The sequence below is a fragment of the Zootoca vivipara genome, chromosome 12 (genome assembly GCF_965207765.1).
Source record: "Zootoca vivipara chromosome 12, rZooViv2.hap1.1, whole genome shotgun sequence".
NCBI classification, from domain to species: Eukaryota; Metazoa; Chordata; class Lepidosauria; order Squamata; family Lacertidae; genus Zootoca; species Zootoca vivipara.
This window is the reverse complement of record NC_142595.1, coordinates 34,975,763-34,989,955: the sequence shown is the minus strand read 5'-3', so window position 1 is coordinate 34,989,955 and position 14,193 is coordinate 34,975,763. Positions and strand designations below refer to the sequence as shown.

The window sequence follows — 14,193 nt, the reverse complement described above, 5'->3', positions numbered from 1 at the left end:
GCGTGCCAACCAGTACATGTATATATGAAATGTAAGTTGCATCTGTAGCCATGGGTGGAGCAAATAACCCTTTACTGTTGGGAAACTAGTGCAAAATGCAGCGGCTCTACCATTCACCGGAGCAGGATATTGCCGCCATATTACAACGCATACTGCTAAAAGAATTGCACAGGCTGCCAATGAGCCACCTGGATAAATTCAACCTGCTATAAAGATATACCGTATGTCGTTTGGGACCAGGATGCCCGAGAGTTTGTCTTTCCCCTTATATACCCAATCAATCACTGTGCTCTGCAGGTGAAGGTCTGTTGCAGATAGCCCATTCTGCACAATGTAGAAACAAGGCCTTTCATATGGTGGCACCTTCTCTTTGGAATTCCCTAGTTAAATATAAGACAGGTGCTGCCTCAGTTGTCTATGCAGTGCCTAGTGAAGACTTTCTTCTCCCAACAAGCCAACAACTTGGCTTCCAACGATAACAGAGATCTTTCTCAGTCTGTATCTGCATTGGAATCCTTTTTAGATGTTTAAATTGTTTTATTTCGCATGTGTTTGCTGCTCTGGGCTCCTTTTGGGGGGAAATTAGGACGCGGATAAGACTGGAATCCACTCCCCCCTACCCATGGGAAAAGCCCCCGTTGGCACAGCTACTAAGCCCCTCTGGAACCAACCAAGTCACGTCTATGTTGGCATCCAGTAGAATGGTGAGTGCCTCTGTCTATACATTCTGGAATTCTTTATTCCAGAATGGAACATCTTTTTATTCCTTTGTGGCATCGCCAAGATTACGCATTGTCCAATCAGCAAACGGTAACCTGTATGGTGACCTGGAGCACTAAAGGAACTAGTGTGTAAAGTAGCTGCTGAGAGCTGGAGGGCAGGGGGGGAAATATTAAGTCTAAGTTTTTCAACTCTGGTTGATCTATGGACCTCAGTTCCTGAACTGGAATTTGTTCTTTCCCAGCTGTAATGCTGTCTTAGAACTTGCGGTGTCTGTGCAAAGCCTGAAAGGGCTCCTTTATGCAAAGCGGACTCAAAACATACAAGCCGTAGGTTTCGTGGATTTCCTGGAAGGATATAAAGGACACTGGGACCATGCTCAATTGGAACAATGATATCAACATGTCGCTAAGATTGATCTCGCCAGAGGAGGTAAGCTAACACAGGAGGAAGGTGAAGCTAATGGGATATTTTTTAATTCAGTTCAGTTTGGAGAAAAGTTGGTGTCTGTGCAGCTTCAGGCTGTTGGGCAAGATGGCCAGTGGACCCCCTTTGCTGAGTGGTGGGTCCACTACCACCTCCTCACTTCTGTCCCTGCTGCCCATCTGCTTGCCCCCTACCTCTGGGCTCAGTCTCTACAACCACCAGAGGGAGAGTCAGTTGTGACTGTGCTCTTTGGACAGGGAGGGTGGAATGCAAGGAGGTCAACAGTAGGTGGCACTAGAGCCAATGGCAAGCCGGGGAGCCGACCAATTCTAGTCTTGCCCCCATCCTCCTGCTCCCTGCCGTGCTGTACAAGGGGCAACACGGAGAGTAAGGAAGTGGAGAGACAGTACCACGTCCCTGGACTGGTTGTTGGTAAGAAAGTCAGCAGATGTTAGCTGGCTCCGGGCAGACTGAGGCTGGTTGGGCAGTGCCAACATTTGCCCTAATGGACATACCTCCGCAATGGAGAGCACGAGGCAACTGAATGTTGGTGCTGTTTCTCCTTGCTCTGGCCAGCAAGGAGAGGAGCAACGGGGCCAGGAGGAATTCTGGGGAATTCAAATTGTAGTACAATAAAGTGCAATCAATAAGAAATAAAAGCAGAAATAAAAAGCACCTTTAAAAATCACGCAGCATCTACTTCTAGGCTTGCCAGTCTGAATCTCCAGATAGGAGAGAGTGTCTTTACGGTTCATGCATCTTTGAAGCTTCAACTCAGCAGCAGCTGGGTGCAAATTGCAGCATAGACACTCTGGGTGGTGTCCGCCCTCCTCTGCTACTGCCTCCCAATTAACCTCCATCTCCAGGGCCTGCCCTGTGATATCACTGCCCCGCCCACACACACCATAACATCATCAGGGGCTGCCCCAGGGTCTCAGGTTTGGACCATGAGATGTCAGGGTCTGAAATACTCCTGACTTAGCAACCCTGCCTACCACAGCGCATTACAGTTGCTACAACCGGCAGAAAAACTATGACGTGGTCTGCCAAGACCCACAGCAGCATTCAAGTGATCTGGGCAGGGAGTGGGGAGACGATTACCGTGTTTCTCATATTATAAGACATGTCTTATATTTATTTTTTCCTCAAAAAAACACACTATGGCTTATTTTCAAGGGATGTCTTATTTTTTTCCTCCTCCTCCTGCCGTGGCCGGCATTGCTGCTGCGCCTATCACTATGTCTTATTTTCGGGGTATGGCTTATATTCCTTGAATGCTTAAAAATCCTGCTATGGCTTATTTTATGGGTATGTCTTAAAATATGAGAAACAGGGTAGGAACCACTGCCCTATTTGTATACATGCGCATGGATGTAGCCGTAGTTCTGCAACTGCTCACTCAAATGCAAGCTTTTCCTCTTGCTCGCTCTCGACAGACACACACTGTGTGCAGGAAAGACTTGCTCAGGGTTCAGCAGCCCGGCCACTGGCTGCTCACACACCCGACTCCCAAGGCCAGCGGGCAGAAGGCACCTTTCGAGGCAGCCACAGGTCCTGCAGACTTAAGGCAGACAAAGTCACAAAGCTGATTAGGAGAATCTGATGCTGGTTTGGCGGGGGAAGAGGAGCTGCTCCACTGCGTGCTCCCCCCACCTGTCCGCACCTACCTTCACCAGTTGCAGTCGGAAGACCAGAGCTAGGAGGGAGAAGACAGGATCCAACCTTGCAGTTTGGGGATTTGAGCGGTTAGGGCTTGCCCTGGGTGAAAGCGGTGAGTTAAGAAGGGAGCTTGGGCTCATCCTTGAGCAGGACTCCGGGGTGCAGGGTGTCATTTGATTACATTGATCAAATCGGGGCAAGCTGTCTTCTCGTTCTCTACCGAAAGATAAATATCTGGCACAAGGCTTTTTAAGGGAGTGTTGGAAGGTGCACACCTGGGAACCCTGGATGGAGGAGCGAGAACTAGTGATTTGTGACGCTAGCAAAGAGAAGCCAAGATTGTTAGGGAAGTGAATTGAGAGTCCGAAAGGCTCAGGGCAAAGACGGCTGTGTCGTAGGTGACAGCAAAGGGAAATAGATTTTTTAAAAAATCAAGAGTAATATTGTGCCTCTCTATCCATTCCTGCTCTTTTCTGCTCGGCAGATGCAGTTCGATCCTGCTGCGGTTCAGCCATCTCCATCAAGGCATAAAATGTAAGCGAACGGGGCTCTTCTGGGTGGGTGGGTGTGTACTGTTGGCTGTTATTCCTGCTAATCCCTCGTGAGGCTAATTCTATCCCGTCCACCTTAGAAAGAGAACAGATGCCTTGCATGGATAGCCTCACCCGTTCGCCTTCACGCTTTTAATCCATGCTCTTAGCCTCCGGAGGTCATTTTCGTTTAAGAACTCACTTGTGAGGCTGTTGTCAGAAGAGATGTCTGTGCCACAGACTTAATCAATTCTAAAAGTCAGTTTAGCTGCTCTGGCTCATCGCCCCTCACTCCCCGAAAAATGTTCCCTAGAAATACATTTCAGGGCAGGCAGTTGTGTTTGTCTGTTGCACAAAGCAACCAAGAGCCTTGTGGCACCTAAAAGATTTATTTGTGGAGGCGCAGGACTTTGTATTATAGCTTGGCAACATCTGGAGGGCCACAGGTTTCCCACTTTTGCACTGAAGCTTAAATGTATGTAAAAGAAATGTAATAATAATAATAATATTTACCTCTCCCATCTGGCTGCGTTTTCCCCAGCCACTCTGGGCGGCTCCCAACAGAATATTAAAAACACGATAAAACATCAAACATTAAAAAAACTTCCCTAAGCAGGGCTACCTTCAGGTGTCTTCTAAAAGTCAGACAGTTGTTTATTTCCTTGACATCTGGTGGGAGGGCATTCCGCAGGACGGGCGCCACTACCGAGAAGGCCCTCTGCCTGGTTCCCTATAGCTTCACTTCTCACAGTGAGGGAACTGCCAGAAGGCCTGGATCTCAGTGTCCAGGCTGGACGATGGGGGTGAAGATGCTCCTTCAGGTACTGGGCTGAGGCCGTTTAGGGCATTAAAGGTCAGCACCAACACTTTGAATTGTGCTCTGAAACATACTGGGAGCTAATGTAGGTCTTTCAGGACTGGTGTTATATGATCTTGGCGACCACTCCCAGTCACCAGTCTAGCTGCACATTCTGGATTAGTTGTAGTTTCCAGGTCACCTTCAAAGGTAGCCCCACGTAGAGCTGCAGCGATGCCCCTACAATGTAGAAACAGCCTTCCTCAACCTGATGGCCTTCAGATATTGTTGACTCTTAACTCCCATCAGCCCCAGGCAGCATGGACAATGGTCAAGGATGATGGGAGTTTGTCTGGGTCCTCTGGCCCTTTCAGACTGGCTCTTCAAGGCTTCCAGTAGCTGCAGTTTGGTGGTAGAGCATATGCTTGGGGGCAGGAAAAGGTCCCTGGTTCAGTCCCTGGCCTCTCCATATAAAACTTATGGGATGCTCTCTCCCAGAGACACTTGCTTGAGGGTGCCAATGCTGTAGTTCTTTGGGTGCTAAGTAAAAACCATCCTGCTTCCTTCAACCGTTATGCATCCCAAGGGCATAGCAAACAAACAAACAACTTTTCAAAATATATAGTAGATGCAAACAGCCCAGAGAGCTTGGCAGGAGGAGCAGTACGTAAGCGTAATTAAATAAAGAGAGGTGTTGTGCAACTTACTCAGCAATCCCTTGCCTGTGCTGCACCATTCTTGCAGATTGTGCTAATCTCCCAGTCTGCCATTGGGACTGGCCCCATCCCTGTGTGGTTTGCCTCTAGGAGCACTGGACATCTTGCAGCAAAGACGACTTTTCCACTTGCTTAGTGTCAGCACATATTTAGGGCCCGAGCATTCAGAAAGCATTTTCCTTTTTGGTGGTCTGATCCACCTGCACCGTTTTCTTGCAGCCTCGCAGAATCCACAAGTAGAAATGCTTCACCCACCCCTGGGAGGTAAGGAAGGGGAGGAAAGGAATTTAGTAAGAAATGGTGCTTCGTAGTCTGCCTAGCTAGCTAGCTGCTTAGCTGCGTATTGCAACTGAGATAACAGCATAGTGGTTAAGAGGCAGAGGCTGGTTGTACGTGAAATCATTTACAGCTGTATCAATGGAAAGGCAGCACCTGTTTTCCATGCAGAAGATGCCAGGTTCAAGCCCCGATGTCTCCATTTAGGGCTGGCAGACCCAGGCCTGAAACCCTAGAGAGCCACAGTCAGTGTAGACATCATGGAGCCAGATGGGCCAGCAATTGGACCACTTTGTATGTTCTCTAGCTATGCACTTACTGACAAAAACGCCTATTTCAAAATGGTATAAAGCAGAGCTAAATAACATCAGGGCTGCAACCATTCAATGGTTGGATTGATTATATTAAGGTCCTTGTTGACTGAAACGACACCGATTAATTGGGCAACACATTTTGGCGAACGTTCACTATTTTTAAATAAAAGCACTTAAACAAACTTCAGCTGAAAAAAGTCCTTCCCCTTTAATTGTAACACAGAAGGGATGCCTCTTGGCCCCAGTGCCATCATATATATACACATATAAAGAAAAACGCAGCATATATTCTCCCTTCAAAACTATTGGTTTAGTCATAGGAAAATCTGTGCAGGTCTCATCAGTGAACGAACCCATTATTTATTCAGGCAGCACCTCTAAATAACACCAGCCTGCCTTACAATTGTGCGTGTAAAGTGCCTTGAATGTTTCAAAGCACTTTGGAAATCCCAAGCATCTCTATTAAGCATTGTTTTGATTAGAACTCGGCTCCATTCAGTCCTAGGTGCTGTCTTGCTACAGCTCCATCGTCCCTACCTGTTAGCCATCTGAATGGGGCTGATGGGAGTTGGAACCTGACAACGTCCGGAGGGCCACAGAATCCCCACCTCTACTTAGGGAATGTGTCTAGTTTTTAAAAAGTGGAGTCCATCTTGTTTCTTCCTCCCTTGTAACTCCTCTTTCCATCTGTGTGAACAATACAGAGGGTATCCATGTTATTCTGCTACACCAAAAATTACAGAGTGTCTTTGAGCCACCTGAAGTTGAACATATTTATCATGGCCCCTAAGCCAGAGGTGGCCAGATGTTGTGGACTGCAGCTTCCATAATCCCCGCCCATTCATTATGCTGGCTGTGGCTAATGAGAGTTGTGCATTTCACAACATCTGAGCAGCACCTCAGAATTAGTGGGCTGCATCTGCTGAAATAAAACCGTAGCCCACGATAGCTTATATGCCACAGCAATTGTGGCAGGTCACATCATCCACACCGTACATTCAGAGCATGTGGCTTCCCCCAAAGAATCATGGGAACCGTACCTTTTGTTAAGGATGCTGGGAATTGTAACTGAGGGGCAAGCAGCAATTTCCTGGATCCTCTGGGGGAAGCCATGTGCTTTCAATGCGCCCAATGGATGTGACCGTAGTCTTTAAGGTGCCACAACACTGCCATTTTTTGTGTGAGTGATGCAGGAGTTCGAGCGCACTGAGGGCTTTATAACTTATAAGATACGATGAGTGTGTGTGGAGATGGCCTTGTCCACTTTCCCGCCTCACCCATGGCTGGGCCTTTTGTGAGGTCACAAAATCCTTTCAGCGCCATGGCACTCGGAACCCCCAGGGAGCAGCAATCCAGGGGACTGACCCCTCTAGCAGGTGGGGCTGCCCCGGAGCTGGCAGAGTGATGCCACATCTCAGAATGTACCGCAATTTGTATCGCCGCCTCCCCTCCCTCTCCAATTCCCCTCCTGATGCTGGTATCCCTTTCTCTTCTAGCAATGGCAACGACGAAGCAGCGTCCATCCGGAAGCAGAAACTGGAGATACAGGTACCTTGCCGAAGGAAAGGGCCAAACTCCTGGGAGTGGGGAGGAGCTTGTTCATTGCTGGGGACCTTCTCAGTGGGGTGGGGTGGGGTAAGCAGCTCTCGAGCTGCAGGGATTCGGTCGCATGGCGTGTGTTATCTGTAAGTGGCAATGCTTTGTTTAAAAGGCTCTTGAGTATGGCAAGGACAACACATCCCATAATACAACTGCTGCAGTATGTTCCAGCACAAGGGTTTAGATCTAGGTGTTTGGCAGAACTCATCTGTGGGACTTCTTAATGGGGGAGGCAAATAGAGGGGAATCATTGCAATTGACGTGAGTCTTAGAATCGTAGAACTGTAGTGTTGGAAGGGACGCAAAAGGTCATCTAATCCCCAGTCCAGAGCTTTTTATGGTAAAAAAAAAACGGGACGTCGGTCTTTGTATATTGATAAAAGTGCTGTGGGTAGTGGCATAAAATGGCAAAGAAAGAGGTGACTACTGCAAACCACAGTCACCAAAAAAGCGTTGAGTAGGTCCAAGTATAGGGACCCAGGTGGCGCTGTGGGTTAAACCACAGAGCCTAGGGCTTGCTGATCAGAAGGTCGGTGGTTCGAATCCCTGCGACAGGGTGAGCTCCTGTTGTTCGGTCCCTGCTCCTGCCAACCTAGCAGTTCGAAAGCACCTCAAAGTGCAAGTAGATAAATAGGTACCATAGGTACTGCTCCAAGCAGGAAGGTAAACAGCGTTTCCGTGTGCTGCTCTGGTTCACCAGAAGCGGCTTTGTCATGCTGGCCACATGACCTGGAAGCTGTACGCCGGCTCCCTTGGCCAATAACGCGAGATGAGCGCCGCAACCCCAGAGTCAGTCACGACTGGACCTAATGATCAGGGGTCCCTGTACCTTTACCTAGAGGGCTTGGGAGCTGGGGGCACTGTCATGCAGTGGTTCCGCTCCTTCCTCCTGGGCCGTGTTCAGAAAGTTGTGGTGGGGGATGAGTGTTCAGACCCCTGGGCTCTCACTTGTGGGGTGCCTCAGGGTTCTGTCCTCTCCCCCATGCTTTTTAACATCTACATGCAGCCGCTGGGAAAGCTCATCAGGGGGTTTGGGCTGGGTGTTCATCAGTATGCGGACGATACCCAGCTCTACCTCTCTTTTAAATCAGAACCAGTGAAGGCGGTGAAGGTCCTGTGTGAGTGCTTGGAGGCGGTTGGAGGATGGATGGCGGCTAACAGATTGAGATTGAATCCTGACAAGACAGAAGTCCTGTTTGTGGGGGACAGGAGGCGGGCGGGTGTGGAGGACTCCCTGGTCCTGAATGGGGTAACTGTGCCCCTGAAAGACCAGGTGCGCAGCCTGGGAGTCATTTTAGACTCACAGCTGTCCATGGAGGCACAGGTCAACTCTGTGTCCAAGGCAGCTGTTTATCAGCTCCATCTGGTACGCAGGCTGAGTCCCTACCTGCCCACTGACTGTCTCTCCAGAGTGGTGCATGCTCTAGTTATCTCTCGCTTGGACTACTGCAATGCGCTCTACGTGGGGCTACCTTTGAAGGTGACCCGGAAACTACAACTAATCCAGAATGCGGCAGCTAGACTGGTGACTGGGAGCGGCCGCCGAGACCACATAACACCGGTCCTGAAAGACCTACATTGGCTCCCAGTACGTTTCCGAGCACAATTCAAAGTGTTGGTGTTGACCTTTAAAGCCCTAAACGGCTTCGGTCCGGTATACCTGAAGGAGCGTCTCCACCCCTATCGTTCTGCCCGGACACTGAGGTCCAGCTCCGAGGGCCTTCTGGCGGTTCCCTCACTACGAGAAGCCAAGTTACAGGGAACCAGGCAGAGGGCCTTCTCGGTAGTGGCACCCGCCCTGTGGAATGCCCTCCCGCTAGAGGTCAAAGAGAACAACAATTACCAGACCTTTAGAAGGCATCTCAAGGCAGCCCTGTTTAGGGAAGCTTTTAATGTTTGATGGATTTCTGTATTTAAATGTTTGATGGATTTCTGTATTTTAGAATTTCTGTTTTGTTGGAAGCCGCCCAGAATGGCTGGGGGAACCAGTATTCACAACACCCTTCTCTAGACCAGAGTGGTGTAGTGGTTAAGAGTGGTGGACTCGTAATCTGGCGAACCGGGTTCGCTTCCCCGCTCCTCCACATGCAGCTGCTGGGTGACCTTGGGCCAGTCATACTTCTCTGAAGTCTCTCAGCCTCACTCACCTCACAGAGGGTTTGTTGTGGGGGAGGAAGGGAAAGGAGATGGTTAGCCGCTTTGGGGAGTGAAAGGCGGGGTATCAAGTCCAAACTCTTCTCCTTCTATTTAACCCTGCTTCCGTTTCTGACCATCTCTCTGTACACCCTTCCAGCGCCGTATCATCGAAAAGAAGCAGCGGCGCAAGCGCCAGGAGCCACTCATGGTCCAGGCTAACACGGAGGCCAAGGTGAAGGGGCGCCGTGGGAGGCGCAAGCCGGAGGAACGCATCCCACTCATGGAGTCGTGCAGTGAGCATAGCCTGTGCAATAGTGAGTGTCAGGACTGCCCAGCCTGAGGAAATCATGTGGCCTAGCAGCCTGTTTAAATCCTTTTGTTGGTTGGGGCTTCGGGAACATTGACGTATCCCGTCACATAGGATGAAATTCCAATCTACCAGAAGGCGGCTTTTTTATTGTAATAATTATTTTTTAAATAAACAGAGCTGCAAAGTGATCGGTAACTTCAAATGTGCACACATTTAAACTGCATGCATTTAAATTTGCACTTTGGAAGGCTACAGAAGGGGGCAATATGCAGGGGGAAAGCAGTCTTAGGGATGAGCTTTGATAATTATATCAAAGGCACCCCCCTTTCCTCCAAGGAGCTTGAGGTGGTGTAAATGGCTCTCCCCTCCCCCCCCAGTGTATCATCACAACCACCTTGTGAGGAAAGGTTATGCTGCGAGACCGTGACTGGACTAAGATCACCCAATGGGCTTGTGAGTGGATTCAAACTCTGAACTTTGAGTTCCACAACCAACCCACTTCGGTACTGGACCGAGATTTGCCCTCCTCAGCTAAAGGATAGATAAAACGGATGGTGTGGAGAGTTCGGAGCTTTTCCTCGGATGAGATTCGATGCCCGCTGAACGATAATCCGCCTGTCTTTCCAAAGGTACAAGCAACCCTTTCCTCGTGGAATCGGTCCCAGAGGCCCACCTTGGCGCTCATGTGTGGGGTAGCTCTGTGCAGATGAACCGGACGCACAACGGCCAAGGGGAATGCCAGGAACCCTTTCCAGGTAACAAAAGAACGTACGGTAATATAAGAAGAAGAGCTGTGCTGGATCAGGCCAGTGGCCCAACTAGTCCACCATCCTGTTCTCACAGTAGCCAGCCAGATGCAATGAGCACAACAGCCATCTCTCCCCTTGAGACTTCCTCATAACCCTTCCCAGGCCACACTTCCTCATAACCCTTCCCAGGCCACACTTCCTCTCCCCAGGCCACATTCCTCAGTAGCCTGGCTTCAGTGTTTTTGCATGGCTAATAATGACTCTTGCTTGTCTGGATGAACGATAGAGGCAAGGGTGGGTGGGGACTAGCTTACCGTGCAATGGTGAAATTTACCTTCATTGCTCCTCCCCCTTTTGCCCTCTGACCCCGCCCAGCACATGTGGCCCTCAGAGTAATTGCCCAGAAGGCAATGTGGCCCTTGGGAAGAAAAAAAGTTCCCCCGCAGCATAGGCTCTGAAAACTTGCAAATTACGATAGGACTTGCACTTCTCTTTCCAGAAATAGCTGGTGATTATCCCTGTTATAAGAAAATATCTCTATTTTCCTTATGGGGAGCCCTTAAGAGTCCCTCAGGAGATCTCTTATCGGTCAGAGAGAAAGCAGAGGCCAACCAGAGTATATTGAGAGCAAAGATAAGCCTGATCTTTATTAAAGGAAATCAACTATTGCAACGGGGTCCCCACTCACTCACCACACGCAGGAGGGAGGAGAACCCCGAACAATGGTGCGCTGTAAAAACACTTGAAATTGCCCAGCCTGTAACCCAAGACCACCCCCTGAAAACATCATACATACCTCACTGAAGGAGGCGGACTCTAGCAGAAATCTGAGAGTGTTGCTTCTCTCCCGTCTACCAGGATAGCTGATAATGCCTTACTGGGTAACCTGACTGTCAGAGGGCCTGATAGGGCTACTCTAGAGTAACGACTCCAGCATGGTCTTTTAAGGCTTTTATTAAGTGCTGATTATTTACAGTGTTCAGAGCAGTAAAAATGCATCCTTAAGGTGAGGTGTCAGAACCTCCGAATGGCGATTGGCGCGTTTTCTTCCAGCACCAAAGCTTTGGCAGACCCAACCTCTTCCCCCTACGTTTGCGTCGCAATTCGGGAGTTGGGGGGATTGGCCTCCCCCCGTGCGTCCAACTTCCTGTCCCACCTGAGGCATGGGCTCCACAACCTTGCCTGAGCCTCGGACACCACTTCCTGACTCTCCGCTGGAGGCAGAGCTCTCCTTACTCTCTCCAGCGCTTGGGGATGGGCTGGAACTTAAGATGGGAGGGACTTCCCTGTATCCCTTGTCCCTCACATCCACCCCCCTCCCAGGCTCCTCTCCCCCCCTCCCTAGGGGCTCTCTGCTTGCTGGGGACGAGTGAAACCCCAAGAAGTCTGTGGCATCCGAGCCTGTGGGTGTAAAAATTTCCCCCCAATCCTGCGATCTTTCTCCTTCCCCCTGAGAAGACGGGAATCCCAAGAAGTCAGTGGCGTCAGAGCTGGTGGGAGTAAAAATGTTCTGCCAGTCCTCTCCTGCCTCTGACGTAGTCGACCTCGGTGAAACCCACACCTCTTCTTCCGTATCCTCAAATTCCGCTTCCCGTCTCCATGGAGAGCTGCTGCCTGCGATCCCTTCCTCCCGCCCCTCCCCCTCTCCCTCCCTTTCCATGTGCCAGGGCTTGGGCCTGTGGGGGAACAGGGCGTGGAACTCTTCCACTAAAAATTCCTCAGGTACTTCCGTGGCCGGTATCCACTCATTGTGGGACGGCGGAGTGTCCTCCCATGCTATCAGGTACTCCAGCCCTCTCACCCCTCTCCTTGAGTCTAAAATCTCAGTTGCCTCATTGAGCTGTCGGGCGTCTCCCGTCTCCCCCCCTCCCTCTGGAGGCTGATCGCTGTCCCTGAACCTGGTACTTTCTCTGTACGGCGACAGCAGCGATCTATGAAACACTGGGTGCACTCTCATGTCCTCAGGCAGTGCTAGCCTGAAGGCTACCGGGTTGACCTGTTGCGTGACCGTGAAGGGGCCCAGCCTCCTGGGTGCTAACTTCTTGCATCGCCCCCTGGTGGGAAGACCTTCCGAGGATAACCAAACCTTGTCCCCCACCCTGATGACCTCTCCCGGTCGCCTGTGGCGATCTGCCCCCTTCTTGTACGCTTCCTTGGCCCTCTCCAAGTGTTCTCTGAGCTGCTGGTGCACCGTCTCCAGGTCCTCTGCCCAATCCTCTGCCTGTGGGCCCTCTTCCTCCTCCTCCCCCTCCCTCTCCGGGAAAGATCTGAGGTCGCGCCCGTAGTTGGCCTTAAAGGGCGACACCCCTGTGGAGACGTGCACCGCATTGTTGTAGGCAAATTCTGCCAGTGGCAGGCGATCCACCCAGTCCGTTTGCCTCTGGCTGACGTAACATCTCAGGTACTGCTGCAGAATGGCGTTGACCCGCTCCGCCTGTCCATTGGTCTGCGGGTGCCGAGCCGTAGACAAACTGACCTCCACCTGCAGGAGGTTCATTAGCCGCCGCCAGAACCTGGAAACAAATTGGCGGCCATGATCCGAAATAACTCTTAAAGGCAATCCATGCAGTCTGAATACGTGGTCAACAAACAGTTTGGCCGTCTCTTCTGCCGAGACCGCCCTGGCACACGGTATAAAGTGGCACATTTTGGACATGAGGTCCACCACCACCAACACTGCGGTCTTGCCCCTGGACGACGGCAGGTCTGTGATGAAGTCCATGGACACTACTTCCCACGGCCTGTGCGGTGTGGCTAATGGCTCCAGCAAACCTGCTGGTGGCGCTCTGACCACCTTTGCTCGCTGGCAGGTGTCACATCCCCTTACATAATCCCGAACATCCTCCCGCACCCCTGGCCACCAGAAGTGTCTCATGACTAGGTGAGTGGTTTTGTCCCTTCCGAAATGACCCGCCGTTGGGTTGTCGTGCATCTGCTTGAGGACCTTACCTCTCAGCTGTTTGGTGGGCAGGTACAGGGCTCCCCTGTAAAAAAGCAAACCCCTCCTTTCCTCAAAGTCTTTAGCCTGCTCCCTCCCCCCTCGCAGCTCTCTGAAGATGCGGGAGGCAAACTCATCTGCTGCCGTCAGTGCTGTGAGTTCTGCCTCGCTCACCACTGCTGCTCCGCAGGACCATGCTGATGGGGGGGAAATGTGCCTGGGCGCTGGTGGCAACTCCTGCTCCATGTACTCTGGTTTGCGGGAGAGGGCATCCGCCCTGACATTCTGCTCCCCCGGGATGTAGTGGATGGAGAAGTTGAAGTTCGAGAAGAACTCTGCCCACCGTATCTGTCGCTGGTTGAGCACCCTGGCCGTTCTCCAGAACTCCAGGTTCTTGTGGTCTGTGCACACCTGGATGGGGTGCTTGGCGCCCACCAGGAAGTGTCGCCAGTGCTGGAAAGCAGCGTGGATCGCAAGAAGTTCCCTATCAAACACCGTTTAGTTGCGTTCAGGCTGTGTCAGCTTCCTGGAGAAGAAGGCACAAGGTCTCCACTCTCTGTTGGCGTCCAGTTGCAACAGGATCGCTCCCAACGCCCAGTCTGAAGCGTCTGTCTCCACGCGTAGGGGCGCATCCTGCACCACGTGGAACAGGTTCTGGTCGGACGCGAACACCCTCTTGAGGCTTTCGAACGCTGCTTGCGCCTCTGGTGTCCACCTGAACTTCTGCTTGCCTCTCAGGCAGTCCGTGATGGGAGCCGTAACCCGCGAGAAGTTCTTGATGAATTTCCTGTAGAAATTGGCGAATCCTAGGAGGCGTTGGGCATCTTTGCGCGTCCTGGGGCTGTGCCAGTCCAGGATGGCCTGCACCTTGTCCTTGTCCATCGCCAGTCCCTTGTCTGACAGTTTGTAGCCCAGGAAGTCCACTTCCCTGGTGTGAAACTTGCACTTCTCCAGCTTCACATACAGGTGGTTCTCCTTCAGGCGTTGCAACACCTCCCTGACATCCTTCACATGTTGCACTGGG

General features: G+C 51.1%; 1 protein-coding gene across 1 annotated transcript in view; it reads left to right on the top strand.

The window, feature by feature from the left end:
- The first annotated feature begins 805 nt into the window (after nucleotides 1-805).
- Nucleotides 806-14,193, top strand: part of TULP2 (TUB like protein 2) — a 32,512-nt gene continuing 19,124 nt past the window's right edge. The window contains exons 1-5 of the mRNA XM_035135897.3: nucleotides 806-1,152; nucleotides 3,290-3,339; nucleotides 6,934-6,985; nucleotides 9,330-9,486; nucleotides 10,112-10,237. Of these exons, the coding sequence (XP_034991788.1) occupies nucleotides 1,096-1,152; nucleotides 3,290-3,339; nucleotides 6,934-6,985; nucleotides 9,330-9,486; nucleotides 10,112-10,237 (442 nt within the window). The 5' untranslated portion in view covers nucleotides 806-1,095. The remainder of the gene's footprint in view (nucleotides 1,153-3,289; nucleotides 3,340-6,933; nucleotides 6,986-9,329; nucleotides 9,487-10,111; nucleotides 10,238-14,193) is intronic.